This window comes from Cebidichthys violaceus, unplaced genomic scaffold, assembly GCF_023349555.1.
Source record: "Cebidichthys violaceus isolate CVI_PGR_0920_01 unplaced genomic scaffold, fCebVio1.0.p SCAF_17, whole genome shotgun sequence".
In the NCBI taxonomy this organism is placed as follows: domain Eukaryota; kingdom Metazoa; phylum Chordata; class Actinopteri; order Perciformes; family Stichaeidae; genus Cebidichthys; species Cebidichthys violaceus.
The window spans coordinates 10,292,196-10,315,094 of NW_027176340.1; the positions used below are offsets into that span (position 1 = coordinate 10,292,196).

A 22,899-nucleotide genomic window follows, 5' to 3' on the forward strand; every position below is an offset into this window, starting at 1 on the left:
TGTTACTTATTAAAGTGATCTGGTAATGCAGTGCTGCGTCTCAGTTACAAATGTTGAACATTTCCTAGAAAATAACCATTTTAATGACCCCGGGCTCTCCTTGAGTCTGAGAGGAGCCTGATTTACACCTTGTAGGTCATCACTGGTCACCCTCGCTCGCTGGCACTGTCCTGGCTTACAGCGTGGGAGGAGCCACACAAGAGTCCCAGACCTGTTAATTGCACCAGACATGGAAACCTACAGGGAGAAATTAATATCTCATTTGTGCATCCATGTGTGTGTGGGGTGAAGCAAATGCCAGTTGTCTAATGGCTTTCACACAAGCCTGATTGAATTAGACGGCGAGGAGGACCGCGGTCCTAATTGAATTGCGGGGACCTTGTGTTGCAAACAGTGCTAGCTTGTGTTCCCTATGGAAGTGCTGAGGCAGAGGAGGGTGGGGTGTGGCGGGGGGGCGACGACACACGACTCATGGCTGCTCTCCTCTGGTTAATCTGTGGCCATGACCGTTTCACAAGGTTACGCTCTACTTAGATGTGACCGGCTCAAAGGCTGGGGGGTCTGTAGTTGTGGTGGCGTATGGCAGAGGTAAATCGACAGCAACTACAAAAAGCTAACAGGTTGTCTCAATCTGATCACTCCCCCCCCCGAGGAACAGCGGTCCATCTTGTAAAAGAAACGCATCGCGTCACGATAGCCTCTGATCCGTCCCCGCGGTGGTTAGTATAAATAACTTTTAACAGACGGCACCAAAGCAAATAGAGGCCCGAAGTTGTGCGCTGTAGCAGCCTCTTTGGTCACAATGGAATACAGGGAAACACCCAGCATCCACAGACACTCGCACACATACACACACACGATCCCTCTGACGCTGGCCATTTTCACCGCTTTCAGCACTTTTTCCTGCTGTGCTCACAAAACCTAGCACCTCTGATTTCTTTTTTTCTTTTTGTACCCCTCCAGCCTTTTCTCTTTCACACCACACACCCACACACACGCACCTTGCCTGTCTTTGTCTCCCTTGGCTCTTCTTTAATGATGTGTTCATTTAATAGTTTTGGGGGAGGGTGGGTTTGATCATGAAGAGGGAACAGGGGAAGAGGGGTTGTTGTTACTGTGATGCCCCAGACTGCTGGACAAAGAGTCTCTCTGTCGGGCGGTGTGGATGCAGATGGTGGGTGAAAGAGACTGGATGAGTGGTTGGGCTATTTTTTTTGGCCCTTTTCCTCAATAGGTGTGGCCTCAGGCTGGATTACCTGGTATCAGCCAGCTGATTGTCTGGTTGTGCTCACACAGCGTCCAAAACTGCCCAGGCGGCCATGATGGAAATGTCAAATGCCCAGTCTTTGTTTGCCCTCGCTCTGTGTGTTATTTGTGTGCGTGTGACTGCTGATTTTGGTCAGAGGAGCCAGAATCACAGGGAGTGCTTCCAGTAGCCGGTCATGTCGGCATCGCCACCGAAACCCCCCCAAAAAAAACACTCCCTGCTTCTCTTTCTGTCTCTCTGTCTCTTTCATCTCTCTCTTTGTGCGCTGCTCCTCTCTTCTCACACACACATAAATAGCACACAGTCACACTTGCTTTGTAGGATTCAGGTGGTTTTTTTTAGCTGCAGGTCTCGTTTTCAACATGCTATAAATCTCTCCGGCAGTAATATTCAGGAAACCTTTGAAACAACCAGCAAATTACCTGCTGTAAAAACTGACTAGCACCCTTGCGCAGCAACTCGCCCCTCACAGCTCTTGCGGTACTATTTTTATTCAGCGAGTCTAGTTAAACCTCTAATTAAAGCTTTTATGCCACTGTATATTATTAAAAGTTGTAAACATTAGACAGACACAAGCAGCTGGGGCTTTGGAATGTGCGCGGGGGAGGTGATATTCAGATTGAGTGTAAAGTGTTAGATTAAAGTAATGGTTCTTAAACTATCAAAAAACATTGGGAACAAACCCTCGCTCGCCGCGCAGGCTGAAGTTTTCATTCGTTTTCCAAATATGACATTTAAGAGTGAATATGCCTGCAGTGTCTCTGGAACCTATTTGAGGTGATCTGGACCTTTTGTAACGACTACCTCTAAATTGATTCTGAAGTGTTTATGAATTATCTTTCTGTGAGGCATTTGTTCTTGACTTATTGCCACATTTCATTGTTTGTCCCAGTTCCAGAATCCACGTTTTTAGTCCCCAGAGATGGTGGCATGTTTGTTTGATGATATTAATGTTATTAATAGCAGCGTGTGTGTGTGTTTTATTTTTCAAGTATGGGAAGCAGGAACAACAGAGGAGCTGTTGTCAATGAATATTCGTGCCGTAATTAACTCTTCTTGCCAGAAGGATTTCTGACGTTAGAGGAAACATCCAAAAAAACAGCCCTTAGCTCTCGCATGTTGAGCAAGACTGCCAGGATGGTGATCAAACAGCTCAACAGCAGCAATCTGGGCAGGCAGGGAGGTAGGGAATTAAAGCTCTGATCTGTTTTTTTAATCACTGCTCTCCACATCTCTGCCTCTCCACATCCGACACCAGACAACTTTGCAACTCTTAAAATCTGTCATCTGGGGTATGAAGTGGAAATCCCCCAAATATTTCCCCAAAAATAATGACCGTGGCCGGGCAGAGAGGGTGTGCCAAAACGTATAGGGTCCTATTGAACCGGATGGTTTTCACAAATACCTTTTGTTGTTTTACCTTTGTGAGGTTCCAGAAAGCTTTGTCACAAAGGGTAACGCCTCGAATGTCAAACAAACCACCAAGTACTAATATAACAATGGAGAGATATCAGTGGGATTTGACACTTTCCATTATTTAATGAATTTTGCATGCATGTATGAGCAACATGGACATTTTACAATATTACAAAGTGTAGTAAAGGCTGTCTAAGATTGTCCAAATTTGGCACCAAGCGTTAAACAATCCCATTCAATATAAAACAACTATTATTATTTCTTGATTCATTTTTTACACCAAATTAATAGTAGTAGACAATAAATGTGCGTCTTGGGATGTTCTAGTTTGTGGTGGAAAAATGTTCTCATTGTGCCCTCCAACGATTACCACAGCATGTTTAAATACAATCACTGCGGTAGCAAGGCATCGTGGTGCTTTATAGGCGCTTATCAATTTTATTCATTCGTTTTCCTCCCCACGCAGATTGTGAAGTCATTGCTGTGTTGTTATGCTCTGTCTGCATACTGTTTGCAGCACATACATCCACTATGAGCACATTAACGTGCCGAATTCCTCCGCTGTAAAAAAACCCTCTCCCAAACACAGCCACTCTCGTCTCTTTGTTCCCATCTTTACACTTCTCCTCTCTCCTTCCCCTCCCCTCACCACCTCTTTATGCTGCCTCCTCGCACTCCCACAGACCTCACTGTGCCGCAGAGGTTCGATCCCCAATTCCCCACGTAGCTGTTGCCTGGGCCTCTTTCACAGACCCCGTTGACGGGCAGTGTGAATGTCCAGGCCTCATGTTTCGCTCTGCGCCCAAAACCTTTTCCTCCATCAATCATGGGAGAAGAAAAACATGTCAAAGCCAACACTTAGTGAGGTGATCTGTAAGATTACTTTAGTTTTATTTTAGAATAACTCTTTCTGCCACTGACATTTGTTTGCTGCAAACTAACGATTTTTTTCCCCAAATCAGTCGATTAGTTGTTTGGTCTATGAAATGTCAGAAAATGGTGAAAAATTATGATCAGTTTTTAGCAAAGCGCAAAATGACGTCCTCAAAGTCCACAGTTTAAAGATTACTGTTACAGAAGAGAGAAGGCACCTGGAAACAAATTTAAGAAGGATTTTCTACTTTAAAAATTACTCAAACCGATTAATCTATTATCAAAATCGTTGGCAATTAATTTGATAATTGAACACTAATCGATAAATCTGCAGCTGTAGACGTTTGTGATGATATAACAAAGATAACGATTGCACACCTTTATGTGTTGCATTAATAGAAGTAACATTTCAGAGCACTACATATATGTCATCTCTTCTTTTTCTTGTGCTGAAGTCAAAGATGTTTGACATAACGTGCCTTTAATGAAAACAGCTTCTCTTTAACCAAACTACATTAGTGAAGCTGTTTTTAACATACTCACTCTCAAGTAGTATGGTTTGGGCGATCACATTGAACCGCTGGATGGAGAGAAAGCTAGACTAATAGAATTTACAAAACTGCAGAAACATAGCGGCTCATTGCTTTCTTTAAAAAAAGAAAAAGTGTCTGCACAGTTTTTGAATCATTGTAATGGCCAGATTTAGAAGGTGATGGCGCTGAGTCATGTGCTTTGAATTACAAAGGGGGAAAAAGAGCATTAATCCCTGGCCTGTAGTTCAGTGATGTGTCCGTCTAATATAAACATTGGGATTGGACCTGGATTAATTCTGCTTTGTGATTTGGTCTCCTTTAAATGGGAGTTGCAGCTGCAGATGTTTCCATATTCCAGATGTTACAGTTAAGTTGTAATTGCCTGTGCAGCCTCAGAATGAAATAGTGTCTGTATTTTTATTACTTTACGATGTAGAACACTGTGGTCATAGTACGTTTTGAGAAATGTACAGAAAATTTTCGAAATCTGCTTAAAAAAATATTCCTATGAAGCTACCAGCTTTAACTTAATAAAAATAATAGAAATGTATTTGGAAAAGTACCATAACATCATGGAAAGGCTGCTTCATTTTGTTTCCTTTTATCGAACGCAATACATTCTTGTTCTTTTTCCACCGTTACTGAAGAAAAATAACAGCACGGACAGACCTGAGGGGGTTTATTTTCAGATACGCAGTGGGTCCCGTGTGTGAATCTTTCATGTTACTGTACTTTCAACACCTCTGTCTCAACACCTCTGCATTTTCTCTTTTATCGGTGCGGGCCAGGTGGTAAGCCGCGTTACCTCGAGCAAAACCATAGCTGCTTTGGCCCAAGATAGATAAAATACAAATAAAAAAAGCTCTTGACATGGTGCAGGTGCAAATGCTGAAAAACAGTTACTTTTTTGAAAGTGAAGGCTTAGGCGGTATGTGACTCAGGAGAAGATGAGGGGATTTCACAGACAGCTAAGCTAGTTTGTTTATCGCTACAATGATGGATGCTCATGGCAAACGTACAAACAGGTTCAATCCATATACAGACACATTTACCCACACGCAGGCAGATGCACGTACAGAGTTTAATGGCAGCTGCGGTGTGTCTCTAGCATGAATGTAACTTCCCTCCCAGGTTTCCACTGAAGGGCCTTTAAAAGGGCTCTTAACAGAATGAAGGGTACATCGAGATTTCTCGAGCAAGTGGAGCATGGTGAATAATTCAAAGCAAACTGACAACATCTTAGAGTTGCCTCACATGCAAGGCTTCACTGGTGTGTATTTATATGACGGCCTGCACTGATGTATATGTTGGATATCTCTTGCAACGCAAGATGTCACCAGGAAAAATTAAATAATGAAAAGAATGTCAAATTTTACATTTCTCTTGCTTGTTTGTATTCATACAGTGTGAATACATACAAGTTACCACAGTTAACCTGCTGCCTATGTTTATGTTTCTTTTCTCATTTTTTACATTTTCCACCAGAGAATGAGCCTTTTTAATTTCTCATACATAAGTAATTCATTAGTTGATTGACAGACAGTTCAACAGAAAATGTCTCAGTTTTTTATTTTGTGTAAATTTAATATATTTGGGTTTTGAATTGTTGCTCAAATAACAAGGAATTTAGAGACGTCTCCTCTGGTTCTGACTTGTTGTAATAGTACAAATTTTCCACTATTTCCTGAAATAAATTATTCGTTGATTGTCTTTTCTGAAGGAAAATAATGTCCTGGTGAAGACAGAAGGGTGATTAATCAAAAAAGAAAACAATAGTTGAAGCCCTTATACCTTTAGATTGTATAGTGCTGCTGCTGCTGTCGTACTATGAATTATGTTGTTTGTTTTTGATGTGATTGCAATCCGACACTGAAATTCTCGTGGTTGACCTCAAGGTTGATCTTATATGCTCACATAACACCGTTTACGTTGCCTTGTTAGTTAACCATTCCTTAATAAGACTTTGTCCACTGAGCTCCACTTCTCTGGAATAATCTCCCGCTGCACAAAGTTGATACTTTAGAATCCAGACTGAAAACACTTCTCTTGACTCCTTTAATTTCACCGGCTGAGAATCTGAATTCTGTTTTACTCGCCCAATACAGACAGAGATCATACAGTATCTGTTTTAAAAAATGAACGAACCTCATCCTTGTTATTACCTGTGTATGTGTGTGTACTTTTACATGCAATATCATTCTTTTTATATTTCTACTGACTTGTTCAGTGTACAGAGAGTCTCTGGGGGATGTGCACTTTAAATAAACAATAGTTGAAGTTCATATGAAGAAATTAATTTACATTCTCTGTGCTTTACTCAAAGTTCTCACACGTGTCCTCCTCTTTCTTTCAGCCTGTCCGTCGGGCTTTTTCAAGCCGACTCAGAAAGACGAGCCCTGCATGCAGTGTCCCATCAACAGCCGCACCACCAGTGAAGGTGCCATGAACTGCGTCTGCCGCAACGGATTCTACCGCACCGACTCAGATCCTCTCCAGATGCCGTGCACAAGTACGTACAGCGTTCAGGTTCTCAAGTGTGAACTTTAACTTGCACTTTGCAAAAAAAAAAAAAAAAAAAACAACCCACAAAGTACACGGACATGAATACCCATACCCACAAAGTCTTTGATTTCAGACATGAACTTTTTTGGCACATACACGTTTCACACCCGCAAGCAGAAGAGGCCCCTGGGATCAAAGGACAGTGGTAGTCTGTGTAACTCCAAACAGAGAAATCCTGTCAGAGCTGTCCCTCACACGAACGCAACGCTGACATGCCCATAGTGTGGCTGTCCACAGATCCAACCCGACACACAGGGGTTGGCTGCCCCTCCTCAACATCACACAGCCTGCACTCCCAGCCAGACCAGAGGTTACTGGGCCAGGGCGCGTTGTTCTGTGAGGGGGCAAGCTCGGAGAATGAACCCGGGCAAGACTCTCTCTTGTCATGCCAATGAAGCTGTTTGAATTTGAATTTGAGGCTGACACCGAAGTTCAGAGAGAGAGAGAGAGAGAGAGACAGAGACGGAAGGATAGACCAAAGCAAAAGTGAGTGAGGAGGGGGGGGGTGAAGCATGAGGGGAAAGGAATGAAGGAGAAGCAATTTGAGAGGGATGGAGAGGGGATGTGTGTGTGAGAAAGACAAAAGGATCAGTGCATAGAGTGTGGTCTTACTAAAACAAAACAGGGGTGAGTGAGAGAAGAAAAAAAAAAGCTCCTTTCAATGTTTGGGTTGTGTTTTTTCCCTCACTCTCCCTCTCTGCCTGTTGAAAGGGAGCGAGGAGGGAAAAGATTTGATGGTCTCCAACAAAGGAGATTTGCATAAGCCTGGCTCTGGGAGTCGAGCAGCTGTTGTGAATGAGAAAGCAGCAGCGTCACGTCACTCGTATTAAGCGCAGCAGGGCCCGGCCTGATTAAAGCAAGGGAATGGGCCCATCAGAGCCCGCCAGCTCATGGGGGGCCAGCTCATCCCCCCATGAAGGAGATGCCAAGGAGGAGTTATGTTTCCATGTATGAGAGACACCAAGAAGGGCACTCCAACGGGCCTCCTTCCAGAGCCGGAGATCTGTTAATTGCTGCCAATTAAAGAGGAGGTTAACTAAGAAGTGATCGATTCAGATTTAGGATGTGGTGGGCGCAGTGGAGCTGTTTATCCCATTAGTCCGGGAGGCTACGACTTCCATAATTAGGCGCACATGGCTGTAAAGGATAAACACTTCTCATTGTTTGTTTGTTGGGCCCGTCACTCAACGTGCAGCACCATGTGGAAAGTTTCCACCCTGCAATGCCTACAGCCGCTCAGAATGTCTAAACCTAGCGTTTCTCTCCGCTGCAGTAACTCTATACAACGCTCCATGAGAAAGCTGTCAGGAGTAGATGCTAAGAAAACAGAGTGACGCCAGCGTGGAGAATGAGAGAGTGTGAACGGGCGTCCCGAGGGAAGCTCAGACGTCTAGAAGAAGCCTTTTAGTGAGCGTGTGGATTTTCTCTTTACCTGTCTAATTTGAGTAGAGGTGGCAATCATGCCCTCTATGTCATTAAGTACGCAACACAGCGTCCATCATAAGATCACAACAATGCCATGGAATGTAGTTGATGCTGCCTTTATATATACATGTAAAGCAGCTTTAATTTAAATGTATAACTTAACAATAGATCACATGACTGCGACTATGTGAAAGGGGTCGCTTGTCAAATTATCAAATTGACCAAGGAGCTTACTTCCCAAAGTATCTGTGTACCATTTTAATCACTCAAGTGCTAACTGCAGAATGTCTCTCGTGTCTTTCCAGCCGTCCCCTCAGCTCCACAGACCGTCATCTCCAGCGTGAACGAAACCTCCGTGATGCTTGAGTGGACACCTCCCCGGGACTCGGGGGGCCGTGAGGACGTCGTCTTCAACATCATCTGCAAGAGTTGCGGCGGCGGCCGGGGAGGCTGCACCCGCTGTGGGGACAATGTTCAGTTTCTGCCCCGTCAGCTGGGCCTGACAGAACCCCGGGTCTACATCAGCGACCTGTTGGCCCACACACAGTACACGTTTGAGGTGCAGGCTGTCAACGGGGTGTCAGACCAGAGCCCCTACTCCCCTCAGTATGCCTCAGTCAACATCACCACTAACCAGGCTGGTAAGTGGGCCCATCTGTCTTTTTCTACACTTTATATTCCCCATGTGGTCTCCTCTCCTCTCCTCTTCTGTCTCATTTTTTTTCTTCCCATATCTATTTCTGTGTTGCTCCTCTGCCGCTGATGCCCCTCTTCATCACACTCGTTCCTCTCTGAGCACATAATGCACAGCGCATAGACCTCCACCGAGTTGGCCTCTTTCCTCTCCTGCATGGTGATGTATGCAGATTGAGGGCTCTAAAATGGGAGAGAGAGTGCCGCTGATGATGTGACAGACAGAATGTGATGGCCTGCTGGTCTTAACAGAGTGACCTCATCACCATGTTTTTCAGACTGTGGAGCTGAGAACAGGCTAGGTGCTGCCTCTCCTCCACTTCATCTGCTGTTCAGTGATTACAGCTCCATTTTCATCCACCTACTTGATTGTACAATAGTGCTACAGTACATTAGGAGGATTAAAAACATAGCATAGTATATAGGTATATGCGCACAGTGTGTGAGCTGCTTTGTAAAGCAAACACTACTTTAAAGAAGCCAGTATTCCAGTTTGTTCCGAGGTATAATGAAAACCAGGTTCTTTTTAATCTGTGGGATCTTAAATAAATACAACTTAAAATCTCCTTCAATATTTCTCCTACAACTTTCGGAGCTTTGCATTCTTTCCACTATGTGACTGCGGTCGAAGTCGGCCGCATCTCTAATTATTTCACAGAGGCAGCAGCATTGATTTGCTCTTTAATTGTCTCTATGAGACGCATCATTTGGCATGCCAAGCTTTTCTCCCCAAGCGCTGATGAGGGGGGTGGGCTTTATCTTTGCACTGGCTTTGCATCCCATTAGCAACGTACATAAGTGCCTGTCATGTCGCATCATCCATTCCCAGTCTCCTACGACTGAGCTACCTAAAGGAACTGTTACTGTGGTTTCATTACAACGTACATGTTGGGTTTTGTTTTACTACACTCTCACTCTCTCATTACTTTCCTCTGGTATTGCCAGATGTCCAGATGCCTACATACAAGCAGTCAAATGGAAAGGGTATACAAGTTGGATGACAACGTTTAAGAGGAGGTTTCCACACTTAAAATGACCCATTGTTGCAAACTTCAATGTTTACGGAAATCTGTGTGTGTAAGAGCTCCATAAAGCACTCATTTACAATGCTGGAACTCCAAGTCGCGCTAGAATGGGGGCTTTTATTCAAACGGCGACCTCTTTTTATTGTCTGTTTTGATTTGAGTCACTGGTGTGGTGGGTTAATGAGGGCCTGTGAGTGCAGTTAAGCGTTGTAATGAGGCCCCTGCCCCGCTCTTTCTCGCTGGGCCACAATAAGTCTGCCACCCCAACCCTTTGGCTTCTCCTGCTTCCCCCTGCCGTGGGGTCCTGGCGGAAATTGGGGGGCTCTGCGCCCTCTCCACTGAAGTGCCCATCACTTTGGATTAGGCAGCGAGGGCTCCCGTCAGAGGGAGCTGTGAAAAGAACTCAACTCTTGCCTGCGCCCACTCCGCCCTCCCACCTTCCTCCCCGTCACCCCACGAAACCAGGCTCACCCCTGGGACACGGCATTGCAGTTTGGCGGGGCTGCGCTGCGGGGTTGGGGTCACGGGGACCAGGAGCCCATAATTGTATCTGGTTTGTGAGGCTTGGAGGTTACATAAACATCGTGTCACCCCTAATTATCTCAGGCAGTTCTGTGCCTCCCTCTAACACTGAGAGTGAGTGAGATGAGGAAAGACAATTAAAAAATACAAAGTAAAAAAAGTGTTTGAAATGTTGTATGTTGTGTTGATCAGTCTCTCAGTAGGCTTTGGCCAGAGGCTGAAGCGCTCCACGAAAGCATCGAATAAACAAGTGAAGGGGGGGGGGGGGGGGGGGGGGGGGGGGGGAGGCGAGACGGGAGCAGATCGCTTCTTACTCGCCACCATACCCAATCAAGCACCCACCACACTCTATTACCCACAGGGCTTATCCTCCCACTCCGTAGGTGGTTGGCGACAGTTCCTCTGCGATAAAAGGACGTGATTGCCCTGGAAAGTGCGGCGCTTGATTACACACTGTAATGCCACACAAAGGCAGATGCCGCGCTGAATGGCGCTCCAGCCCGTTTTATAAGCATATGACCAACTCCCCAAAACTTGTATTGTGTTGATTATGTAGAAGCCTTGAAATGCCCCTCCGAGCCTTTTTAAAAAAAAATATATAATAATGAGTCACAAGTAAGCCCTTGGCTTTGAGCCGTCTATAAAATGTTTCTCTTTGCATGACATTTAATGAGCTGAGGGTGCTTTCTGTCAGGGACTGAGGGTGAAAACCATAGGGTGTGTGTGGTGTGTGTGTGTAGGTCTTACAATGATTTAACTGGTCTGACAGGTGAGAGAGTGGTGACTCACGACCAGTGTCACAAACAATAGGCGTATAGTCACACTACAGGGGAGGGGGCAAATCATCTAAAAATCAGTGGCTTCATGGTGATCATTTAGGAATGATACTATTTCAAGTATTAAACAACATTGCAACGGAAATTTAATGAAAAAGTCACCACATTACAGCCTGGAAACTATTGGCAAGGTGACTTACTGTCTAGTGAGGCTCTTGTCTAGCAGGAGTACGGTCACATGTTTGAGTCTGGTCATTGAAACAGTGTAGAGTACCCCTCTCTGTGCTTAAAGAACCTGAAGTACCTCCGTCATCTCAGAGCACACATTCGCCCTTTCTAACCACTTTACCATTTCAATACAATTCCTGCGATGTCCTCCTTCGTTCTCCCCGTCCCCTAACCTTAGCCGGCCTGCATTATTCATTCATTATTAATGTATGAAGTGAAAATTGTTGCAGAGACCACGTTCCCACCCAGAGGTTTGATCAAACATCTCTGACAGACGAGCGGCAGTATGTGATTTTGTCCTAATAAACTTCATTAATAGCCATTTTGTCTTCACACAGTCTGAGACACATGGCTGGACGGACAGCCTACAGACACACACAAGAACGCACAAGTTATATGTAAAGTCCTTTCCAAGGTCTTTGTAAACCGGAGTGCTAAGAAATAAGGCCTTCACGATATCAGACGGCCAAAAGAATTCATGCTAACAATATTATCCCAATATCCATAGAAAATGTTGTGGAAAGAAAAAAATAATTATGCTATCAGTCAAAGTCATCTTTAACTTTGTTTATTCTGCCTTTAGTCTCTTTTTTGGGGGCAAATTAATTATACTCCAAATACAATATACAATAAAATAATAGTTGAGGAAGGTGGAGAGAGAGAGAGAGTCTGTAACCACAACTGCATTCATAAAATAATTTTAGAGGCGCTGGATATTTACACAACATTATCATATGCACAATGAATTAACAAAAAAGTCCCTGTAGCATTACAAGCTAGCATAATTTCCAAAAACTACCATTTTAGAGGTGCAAAATCTGTATCATCTGTAAATCTAGGTATAACTTTATGTCTAAATACATATAAAATATATGTTTCAGAGTTGCTAGTATTCATACAGTTTACAATGAGAGATAAATATCTTATTACGCTAACCAGGCGGACATTATTTACAATATTTAGTTCAAAACATGCCTGTTCCAAACTTGGCCTGGCCTGCAGTATTGCTGATTGCAGCTTTCTGCAGAACAGCTTATCCAAAGGACTTCACACTCGACACGGCGCCTCCTTGGGTCATACACCTCCAGTCTGAGGTCAGTCAGGTGAGTGTTTGTTGGGAAAGGACAGACATACAGATATTTGAGTTAATTGGAATAATGTTTTGATACATTGAGGTACATTTGTGAAATGTAATTTATAGTGCTGGGCAACTTAACGCGTTATTATCGCGTTAACGCATTCATTAATTAATCGCTGGGTAACCATAATTACCTCGGAGTTACAGTGCATTATATTGATGAACAGTGAGAGCTGCATTCACATGCTTTGACTGTCATGAAAACAGAAGACAGACATTTTGCTGAAACGTGCACAGAACATGTTATTCATGTTGCACAGCAGTGGAACGATTCAAATAAAGTCAACACACTGAGCACAGATAGTGCAAGAAATATAACTGCTACTGTGTAAAGGGAATACTGCTGCTAAAAAGCACCTTAAGTGTTTAAAGTGTTTGCAAACCAAATGTTATTGCATTTTTGTTCATATAGCAGTACTTTTAAAATAAAAGTGCAATACACTACTTTTGAATTCATTATTGAACTTTGCGCATAACAATCGCATTAATCAGCAGAAAATCATGCAATTAATTGCGATTAAAAATTGTAATTGTTGCCCAGCACTAGTAATTTAAAATTGTCAAGACTTACATCTTGACTTCATTTATCATCATTCGTCAAGTTTCAGCTCAGATATTCTGATTCTCTCCATTTCATCTCTTCACTTTTAACGAGTAAAAAAATTAACAAGTTAGCACTTGTTTTGTCACTCGGTTCAGTTATATATGTAACAGTTACACCTGACTTATATGGTTTGCAAGTATTTAGTAAGAGCTAATCTCTATATAAAAACTAGCTTGTGTGGTGCAACCAGTTTTAATTAAGTCATGTGTGAAAAACTGAGTAAACACTTTAGTTAGAACAAGCTTAGGTTCAAATTGTGTTATCGCTAAATATCATTCATGTGTATATGAAGGCAGTAGAGTCTATTTAAGACAATTTTTTTGGATTACAAAATAACTAATTAAAGTCTGTTGCTTTAAATCAAGAAGACAAACACATACTAGCTAACTCATAACGGGACTGCCAGTTATTTGCTAGCTTACTCTGGAGCTGGTGAGATACTTCTGAATTGCACAATAGATGTATTAGAGCTCCATATACTCATGTGCTCATGCCATATTGCATTCTATAGTGGTTGGGTGTACTAGATTCCAGAGGACATATTTGTTGAGGCATTTCATTAACTCAAGGTGAGCCACGGCGTCTGCTGCTAATGCTATTGAGAAGCAGACAGACTGAATTGGTTTCTTATCAGGTGAACTGGCCAATTGTGGAAGTGAACCACATTACTCAGAGGGTGCGCGGTGGAGTCGGATGCAGCCCTTTCACGTGGTCGAGGGGGAAGATTTATGACTTAATTACCGGCCAAATTGCCCAGGTCCAGAGTAACCAGGCTACCGGGGGCTCTGCCGCTCCACTGGGCCGCCCCACTGGACCACCCCACTGGGCCGCCCCACCGGGCCGTGGTGTGAAAAGCCATGGTGCCGAGCCAGGTGGGACTGCCAGAATGTGTCCATACACCAGCCAGCCAAATGTGGCTACTACACTGTTGAGTTTAGGCCAGTGTCACCGGTCGGAAAAAGAGCAGATTATATGTGGTGCAATGGCACCACATATAATTAATTTGGAAATTAATGCAGGGGCGAAAATATAGATCCATAGAAAGAACTATTCCCAATACTATAGCCTAAGTAACTCATTTGATTGTTAAATACAACACATAACTGCCTTACGCCACTGAGTGAATGTTTGATTATCTGCCTTTATCTCATGCAGGGACATTTAAATCTATTTGACTTTCAATGTAACAGAACTTGCACAAAAGCAATGTGCTTTATTAAAAACTACAAGAGATTTAAGCGTACAGTTTCCTAAAAATGCAGCTATTTAAGTAAGAAAGACATCCACTTAAAACAAGTACAGTCTCTTATTACATGAAGTCATTGGCATGTAAAAGATAATTATGGCAAAAGATGAATTTGACCTATTGTGAGTGAATATATATATATATACATATATATATATACACTTTTAAAATAAAGCAACATGAACAAATTCAGGCTGCTGTATCATCAGCAACATTCAGCTCTAAATGCGTGAGAGCGATGAAGAGGGTTGAGAGACGGAGAGTCAGACAGGGACCACCAGTGTACATGACGTGCTGTGTGACAGTGACAGAAGGCGTTAAGAAGGACACATATGGTGGGTGCCGGTGTAGGTCAGCCATGGCAGACAGACAGGAGGCCCCAGCGTGCACCTGGAGCCCAGCACTGACGGAGCCTTGAGACGAGGCCGCTCTGGTAATCAGCCAGCCGGTCACACACACACACACACACACACACACACACACACACACCGCCTTCATGCTGCCGTCGATACGAAGCAACCTGTTTACAAAGACCAGAGGAGCGCTACAGCAGAGAGTGAGCTCAGCGATAAAGTGTGCGGTAAGCAGCCTGCGGGGTTTGACAGTGCGGCTCATCAGATGACTTTAAATAACCTATGCATGCAATATGAATTTAATCATGACTCACCACAAGAGAATTAGCACACGGATTGTCAAAATTAGTTAACTAATTGATCACTGATAAATCATTCAGTAACCATGCGGTTACTTTTTGTGCACATTATATGGATCTCTGCCTTCAGGATGTGATCTGCGGGCTATGCAGGGAGGAGAGGAATAGAGTATGCACATCGCCTGCGTACAAATCTAGGTTAAAAGGCCATGATCTCTCGGCCCAGTGGGCTATAAGAGGGAACATAATGTGAACCTACAATTCATTATTGTTGAGTGCATTAGCTGTGGATTTAAAAGCCTGAATAATTGACTGCGCTTCGATGCAGTCATTTATTTACTCTTTACATAAAAGAGGATAACGACGATTAAAAAAATTAAAAAGAGATAATAAATAAAGGTGATGAATCAAAAAGGGGTCTTGACCCAATCAGCACGGTGGTGTTAAATTTATAGATTTGTATATGAACTTTATGGAGTTAACTTCACCAATTAAGAAAATGGATCTGTGATAAACACAATGTGTCTCTCTCTCTCTCTCTCTCTCTCTCTCTCTCTTTCTCTCTCTCTCTCTTGTTTTCTTTCTCTCCCATTCACTTTGCCAAACACACTCTTGAAGTTCAAGTTCCTGTGGTGACATACAGATCAAGTATTCCTTTTAAGGCGGATGCAAAACAGGGACGTCATTGTCCGGGTGTTTCTCTGGTTTGAATACGATGGGCAGCTCCCCCCCCCCTCCGCTCCCACTCAGATGTCTCTAATGCCTCTCATTTTTTAATGGAGCCTAGATTCACTCGCGTAGATCATCGTGCTGATCATGCGATCTGCATCCACCATCATCCTCTCCAAGGTTTCATGTGTAAATTGGGGTCAGGAACTTTATAAGTAGAGATGATCTTTTATAATCCTCGCCATTGTGTGCCAGTCGTTTGCTGCAACCTTGCAGTATGTGCGTAGATAAGCATGACTTCGACGCTAAGCCAGAAGTCATCTCTGTGCATTAAAATCGAATTGGAGCAGATGTGCTACAGGCACCTTTCACGTCTTGATGTTGTTTGAAAAATGTTACTCTGGAGCTGCTCGGTAGCGACAGTTGGAGGTGGTGGGACTCCTAGATATGACATTACTTATAATACTCACTGTGTAATGAGGTGTGTATTTTGGAGCAACCAACGACAACTGTTCATATTAGAAGCTTTGAGGTGCACTTCTATAGGTTTATTAAATCTAGGGAACACCACACATTTATTTAGTAGCACATATTCTTGTTCATTTCGCTGCAATCGTCATGTTACCATGGACCGAATCAAGTCAATCCACAATTATGAAACAGCTATTCAGCTCCGTTCTGCTCTTGTCAGCAATCTGCTTTTTCTTTTCCTCTACCAGTTATTAACTCGATAAAACTCAAAAGAAATGTGCGTGCCACTGACCAAACGAGAGAAAGAAAGCTGTAGCCCACACTCGTCTTTCCAGCAATGTGAAATATTGACATGCAGCCCGTGGTTTGTGGAGTTTTCTTCTCCTCGCAGATGCCAGTTTTGGAAGTTGTTTAAATGCAGAAAAACAGCTTGCATATTAAACAGAATCCAGTCTCCCCCAGAGCTGTGTGAGTAAAAATCCTCATTCCACATCAGCTCAAACATTGTCTGCTCAGCCCAAATCGCCCTGAGAGACTAAAAGACTACAGCAGATTGTTGTGTCTTTGTAAAATACTTTTTAAAAAGCATTGTTACAATCTGTCTTTCACAAAGTTTTTTTTGAGAATTGAATAACTTTATTGTATTAAAATAAGCTTTTCAAGAACCATAATTTGGTCCATGTTAGACATTCACAACCTTTTTTTTGGTTTGGTTTATTGGAAAACGTTCTGATATATACAGTGTATTAAATACAACATATGGACGGGATGGACAGAAGTTTTTTATCAAGCTGTAGACAATGTGCAGGTTCCTGTTAGACGTTTTGACCATCCATCAATCAGATGAATATCACTTAAACCACACAAGAACCATGTGTTTTTGTGTGGAAGTCCCTATAGCATTCACTGCAATAAAGAACTATATGTACTATTCAATTATTCAAAGATAAATTAAAAGCTCAAAGTGGCTCACATACTGAGGATTGTATTCAGCAGCATCCACCAACAGAACGTGGAACGAACCGTATGTTTTTGGATTGCATGATGGCTCAGTTGCTGCACAATAACTCTCTCTGCGGCGTTGTCTCCATACATACTTATCTTGGTTGGTTTAGATTTAAGCCCTAACCTCTGCAAGCATTTGAAAACTCTTCAAGACCCTGAAGTGCCTATTTTATAATTAGCTTATGGTGTGTATACGAGTGTATTATAGTCCCCAATCTTTTCCAGTGCAGATGGTTTAAAGCTTGATGAACTGAAATCTCACTTTTGTAGCTTTATTGCACTGGAAAATCTTTATAGATGTAAAAACCCACAATCCCTTGCAGCTGGGGAAACAGGGCAGGCTGCCAGCACGCTAAAAGTACATGCAAATACGGGCCTCTCCCTTTAAGACGGCTCGATGTGCCGCTCATAAATGGACGTCGGTCGGGGAGAGCCGAGCAGCAGCAGTCTGTTTGGGAGGCTGCCTGGTGGAGAACCAGCTGGTTTGGGCCCTTTGGGAGAGACTGCGCTGTGGGGGAACCAGTTTTTACAATGAAAAGGAAAAAGGGATTTACGAGCCCTGACCTGTTCTCGCTACCTCCCCCATCTTCTCCAAATCATAGCGTTGCTCTCTGCACCAGAACATCTAATCATCAGAACCACATGGTTGTAGACACATTAGCATGTTAGAAGGAGACAGATAAAAGGCCTTAAACATATACTTTCTCAGAAGCATGTGATTCATGCGACAGCAAAAGTTGGTGGATTTTTTTTTTTTTAACAGAGCAAAAGGTATCAAATCATGAGGTGGTGTTGTCTCTTGCTCTCAATGAAATAAGCCACCTGTAGAGAATAGAAGACAATATTTGGATTGCCGTAATTTCCCCACCGCTGCTCCTCCGAGCATGGCTCGATGTGACGGTCACTGTTGGTGTCTTCAGGTCCTGGAGCACCTGAACGCCACACACACACACACACACACACACACTGGACACGGGCACCCATGGCTGAACTCCCTCTGCCGCCATCCAGCCACAATGGTCTCACTTCACTGGCCTCGCTTAATGAATATGCCCATCATGCTCATAGCAGTACTACTTAGTAATGAGGCTTAACAGTAGAACTCCAGCCAAACACGGTAACGGTCAAAGAGAAAGTGGAAAAGCCCACCAAAAGAGTGTCGTGTAATAAAAGATAAGAGGCATAAATTAATGGGACGGATGAAAGCCTTCGCTCCTGTTAAGCAGAAGCACGGCCCATTAAATCGGCTTGGATTTAAATGAGCGGAAATATCCCCGTAAACTCCATCTTTAATTGATTAGGGAAGTCACTAGGTGTTCAAACACAACACTGAGACATCTATTAGAGATGCTGAGCAAAACAGAGCCCTTTGTGTTCTGTGTTGTTGGGCCAAGGCCAGAGCGACATGCTAGAATAGACTCCAAAGCAGCCTTTCATATCAGATCCCAGGCTGGGTAATGATGTGGGGTCTGAAACCTAATTCTTTGACAACAGCTGGGGCCTCCCATCCTCTCACAATCAAGCCATGCGATACACAACCTTGAAAGTTTCAGATGGACACCAAGGCCCCCTCCTGGGGCCCCCGGCATATTAAAAGTCTTTATTGTCTTTTTGGAGCTCTTTGCAGACATGGATATATTGGAGAAAAGAAATCAAACACAATCTTTTTGTAGTTGGACTGATGTTGAACACACAATCCCACGTTGAACACTGTGTGTCTGGGGGAACGGGGATAATGAAACACCTTGTATGAAACATCAATAATCATCAGTGATGCATCTCCAGCTTTGACATGAGAAATTATGGCTGTGACTCCTCCGCCCTCTCTCTCTCTCCTGGTGGTATATGGGAAACTCCTGTTACAGACATGTTCATCACGGCCATTTATCTTTACAATTCAGCCATCTAATTTAATTAGGTAAACTTACAATCCCTGTCTTTGTCATCATAACCGCTTCATTGGTTTTAAGGACATGAATGGAGCATTCATTGAGGAAACCTATAAATACAGCGTCCCGGTGAAAGTGGAGCTCGCCCACTTTGAACAAATGTATCTGACTTGACATGGTTTATGATTAGTTGGTCTCCAGTATATAAATGACGGGGAAACTTTCTTGCATCTTTGTTTTTAATTTCTAATTGTCTTTAATGGGGTGCAATCCACGCAGTTTAAAAATAATCATTGTAACAACAAAGAAAATGGCTTGAAACAACTAAAGAATGGATTTAGCGGCATAACTCTGTGAATAATGTTGACACAATGAAAACCAAGTATTTACTCAAGCCTGTAAATTGTAGATTAAGATGAGGGCATGTTAGCTACACTTGAAGTCTTGGAGTACAATGGAGACTTGTAGATTACTTAAATTAGATGTACGAAAATGGTTTTCATATGTGGATCGTTGCTGCAGTGAAACGTTGACTTGGCGTACCACTGCATTCCACAGCCAATTGGTGGAATGTCAGCTTAGTTTAAAATGCATGTACTGAATTGACTTGAAATACTCAACACAGCTGGATTGCGATTTTCTCTACAAGCCAAATGTTTCAACGCTTCGAGTTTTTACCGAGTATTTACTTTGCATTAAAGAAAAAAAACACGTCTTCATTTTAATTTAATCCCAGTTTGTTTTCCGTCGCATCAAACCTCATCGGGTTTTCTCGGGCTCAGACATGGCGACTGCCACCCCGCTGTCTGGAAATTGTTCTCTAGCAGAAGAAAACCACAGTGTTCTCCTCCAACAGCTTTTCATGTTGGCATGCGTCCATCCTCTGCACATGAATACATGAGCTGCCTTTGTTTCCCTGGCTCTGTATCAGGTTACTAGGCATGGCTGCGCCGTGTGTTTAATAGAAATGCTATGCAGGAAAAGGCCATGTGGCAGTCTTGGACATATGTATATCCGTAATGGGATACTCGTGAGCTCCTCTTAGAGTAACTGTTTGCCTTATTAGGCTGTCGTCTTGCGACTGCAAACAAATTAGTGTGTACAGTGAGATGGAGGGGATTCCTGAGGCCGGCGTCCCGACTGGATACTGTATACATTACTGTACTTCCGGCTCCAGGAATGCACCGTGATGTATGTTCTACTGCAGTCGCAGGCCATCATTGTGTAAGTGCTTTGCTGAGATGAAATATGGACATCTATTTATTATCTGCTGGCAGCAGCACACGAGGACATGCTCAGTCTCTTGACCATCACAGTTTATATGAGACATCATAATTTGTTGCCTGAGGTGGACGCTTCTGTTTGGGTCATAGGGCATGCAAGGCAGGGCTGATTAGCTGATGAGAATGAGGAACTTTTTTTTAAATCATTGGCTCTGACTCACTGTGGTCACTTACAAGCTATATTTTCTCTCCTGCTGAAGGACAGTAGTTGCACGAGCATTTCTTTACATGAACAGCATCCACGTTACATACAGAAGACTTTAAACCCACACACATGCAGCCTTAGAATCTCTCATTATAGAGGCGTGGCCGTTTGTAATTTCCCAGTCAGTGGAATTTCCGTAGAGAACACGTGCCGGTGGAGAGACTTCTCTCTTTATTGCTGGGACTCAGGGGAGCCACTGTGCTGCTGGCTGAGGGGCTGCATGTGTGTGCAGCATGGGCCTGTAGGGGATGAGTGTGGGGCTGGGGGTTCATAAATCCTGGCCAGCACCCCTCCTTCTCCGACTACACAGCCCACCCTACCCTTTCTCACACACGCACACACACACACACACACACACACACACACACACACACACACAGACAGCGGCTCAGACATAGAGGCCTGCAGGCCTTGCCAGGCTCCCCAGCCAGAGCTTTTTATCTTCAGCCTCTCTTAGCTTTACACTGACCCACGGCACCCTGAACTAATCTTAATGGTTGTTGGAGGACGTGAGGTGATCACGCTCCCCTGACCTTAGTGTTGTACTGAAAAGAATGTACCAAGTTTTAGGTCCCAGGGCTATTGTGGGCCACCCATGACATAACAAGTCTGAACAATTGTGTTCACTTGAATAAATGTGAATAAATTCAAGCAATGGGGTTCAATTATTTTTACTTATTTTGATGAAAAAAAAGAAAAGAAAAAAAGTAACACAATCCTGATTTTTTTTTAGACATCGTCACTTGTTTTAAGAAAATGTATGACCAATATAAAGTCACCCAAATACTAAAAGAAAAGCTACTTTTTATTTATTTATTATTTGTATTTATTATTTTAAGACGGATATAGTGTTTACAGTAAACTTACTGCATGTCCAACTGTTCATGACCGCTGGCCATTATACCTGAAAGTAATTTGTTGGCTTTTGTTAAAAAGGACCATACCAATGGTGTTAGATTTTTTTCCAATAATTTCATGAAAAATGTTTACTTCACATTGCAGCCCACAGTTTGATGTTCCGTCTTTGAGAGAGATATTGTCTTTGCATTAAAAAATCAACTTCAAACGTAGGAAATCCATTACAGTCTCACGGCTTGTTTTTTATGAAGTTGCCTTATCGGTGAGTGGTACTGCATATGCTGACAAAAGCGGATGGTGTAGTTTGGGATGCTGCAAACTTCAAATGGTAATTATCAGCAAGCAAATGGCTGTGTTGTAAAAATATATTCACTGTAAAGGTTGCGGTTCACCAGTTAAAATGTCACAGCATTGTTAACTTGATTTTCAGAGCCCAAGTCAATGTCATCTGGGGCAATAAATAATGCTGTTGTGTTGGCCTATCTATATAGAGCCAGTTCAAAGTGCAACGTGTTGACTTTTATATCTTTCTAAAAGGCAAAGGAAACCAGCATGTGCCTGGGAAGTGAAATAGAAAAAATAAATGTTGGCAGTGATTTAAAACATGTGGTTTGTAGCATAGAAAACCTCTGCTACGGTCCTTTAAGCTGTCATCTTACATTCATAAACAACTCGCTAAGTAAAATTAAAAAGCAGAGGACAAAAACACTGCACCAAAATGATGTGTTGCATTTTGTGATTTGTGCTATTCGTTTTGTTTAGTTTGTGTGGCCCACAAAATAGGCTGGCTAGCATGTAATGCACGGTGGTCTGGTGATTTCAAAATAATTTATTTGGAGACGGTGGTCTGTTATCAGCGGTTTCTCAAGCGTAAATTAATCACATGAAAATCACAGTTGACACTGGGAAGTCCCGTGAGGCTGCTTATGTGGTTTAGCCGGTGTTGCAACTTGCCAACCTGCAGTGTACGTCTAGCCGTGAGACTCTCTAAAGCAGAGACTGCAGTATATTACATAGATTTTATGGCATTACGTAGTACACCTTTGCAGAACCCGGTGTTTGTCTCTGAGATTAAAGATGCTGTAAAACGCTCTGTGCGTGACTTGTGGAGTCTGTAGTGATTGATTTGCCTCATCCCTAACAAACCTTCTTTGTCTCCTCTCTTGCAGCCCCATCCACAGTGTCCATAATGCACCAGGTCAGTCGCACGGTGGACAGCATCACCCTCTCCTGGTCCCAGCCCGACCAGCCCAATGGAGTCATCCTGGACTATGAGCTGCAGTATTATGAAAAGGTATCAGCGATGCAGCAGCACATTCTTCCTCCAAGCCCTCACTGATCCATATTAACATAAGTTTCCTAAATAAATGATGCACTAATGGTACTCTTTTGTTAAGTCGTACATTTAAATTCAGAGTATCCCCTCACACTCGTTTGCATAACAGCACATTCTAGGAGGCGTGCAGACAGAGCTTCTGAACATTGCTTAGAACTTCTGCTCGTTCTCTTTCAATTATAATCACGGTCAGTCACTGGAGAAGGAAACCGCTCTCAGCCCT

General features: G+C 43.1%; 1 protein-coding gene across 4 annotated transcripts in view; it reads left to right on the forward strand.

Annotated features, from left to right (window-relative positions):
* The window catches only part of ephb2b (eph receptor B2b), a 119,677-nt gene that overhangs the window by 76,859 nt on the left and 19,919 nt on the right, over positions 1 to 22,899 (forward strand). For all 4 annotated transcript variants that reach the window (XM_068712563.1, XM_068712565.1, XM_068712564.1 and 1 more), the window contains exons 4-6: positions 6,443 to 6,598; positions 8,382 to 8,717; positions 22,510 to 22,634. In XM_068712563.1, the coding sequence (XP_068568664.1) occupies positions 6,443 to 6,598; positions 8,382 to 8,717; positions 22,510 to 22,634 (617 nt within the window). The remainder of the gene's footprint in view (positions 1 to 6,442; positions 6,599 to 8,381; positions 8,718 to 22,509; positions 22,635 to 22,899) is intronic.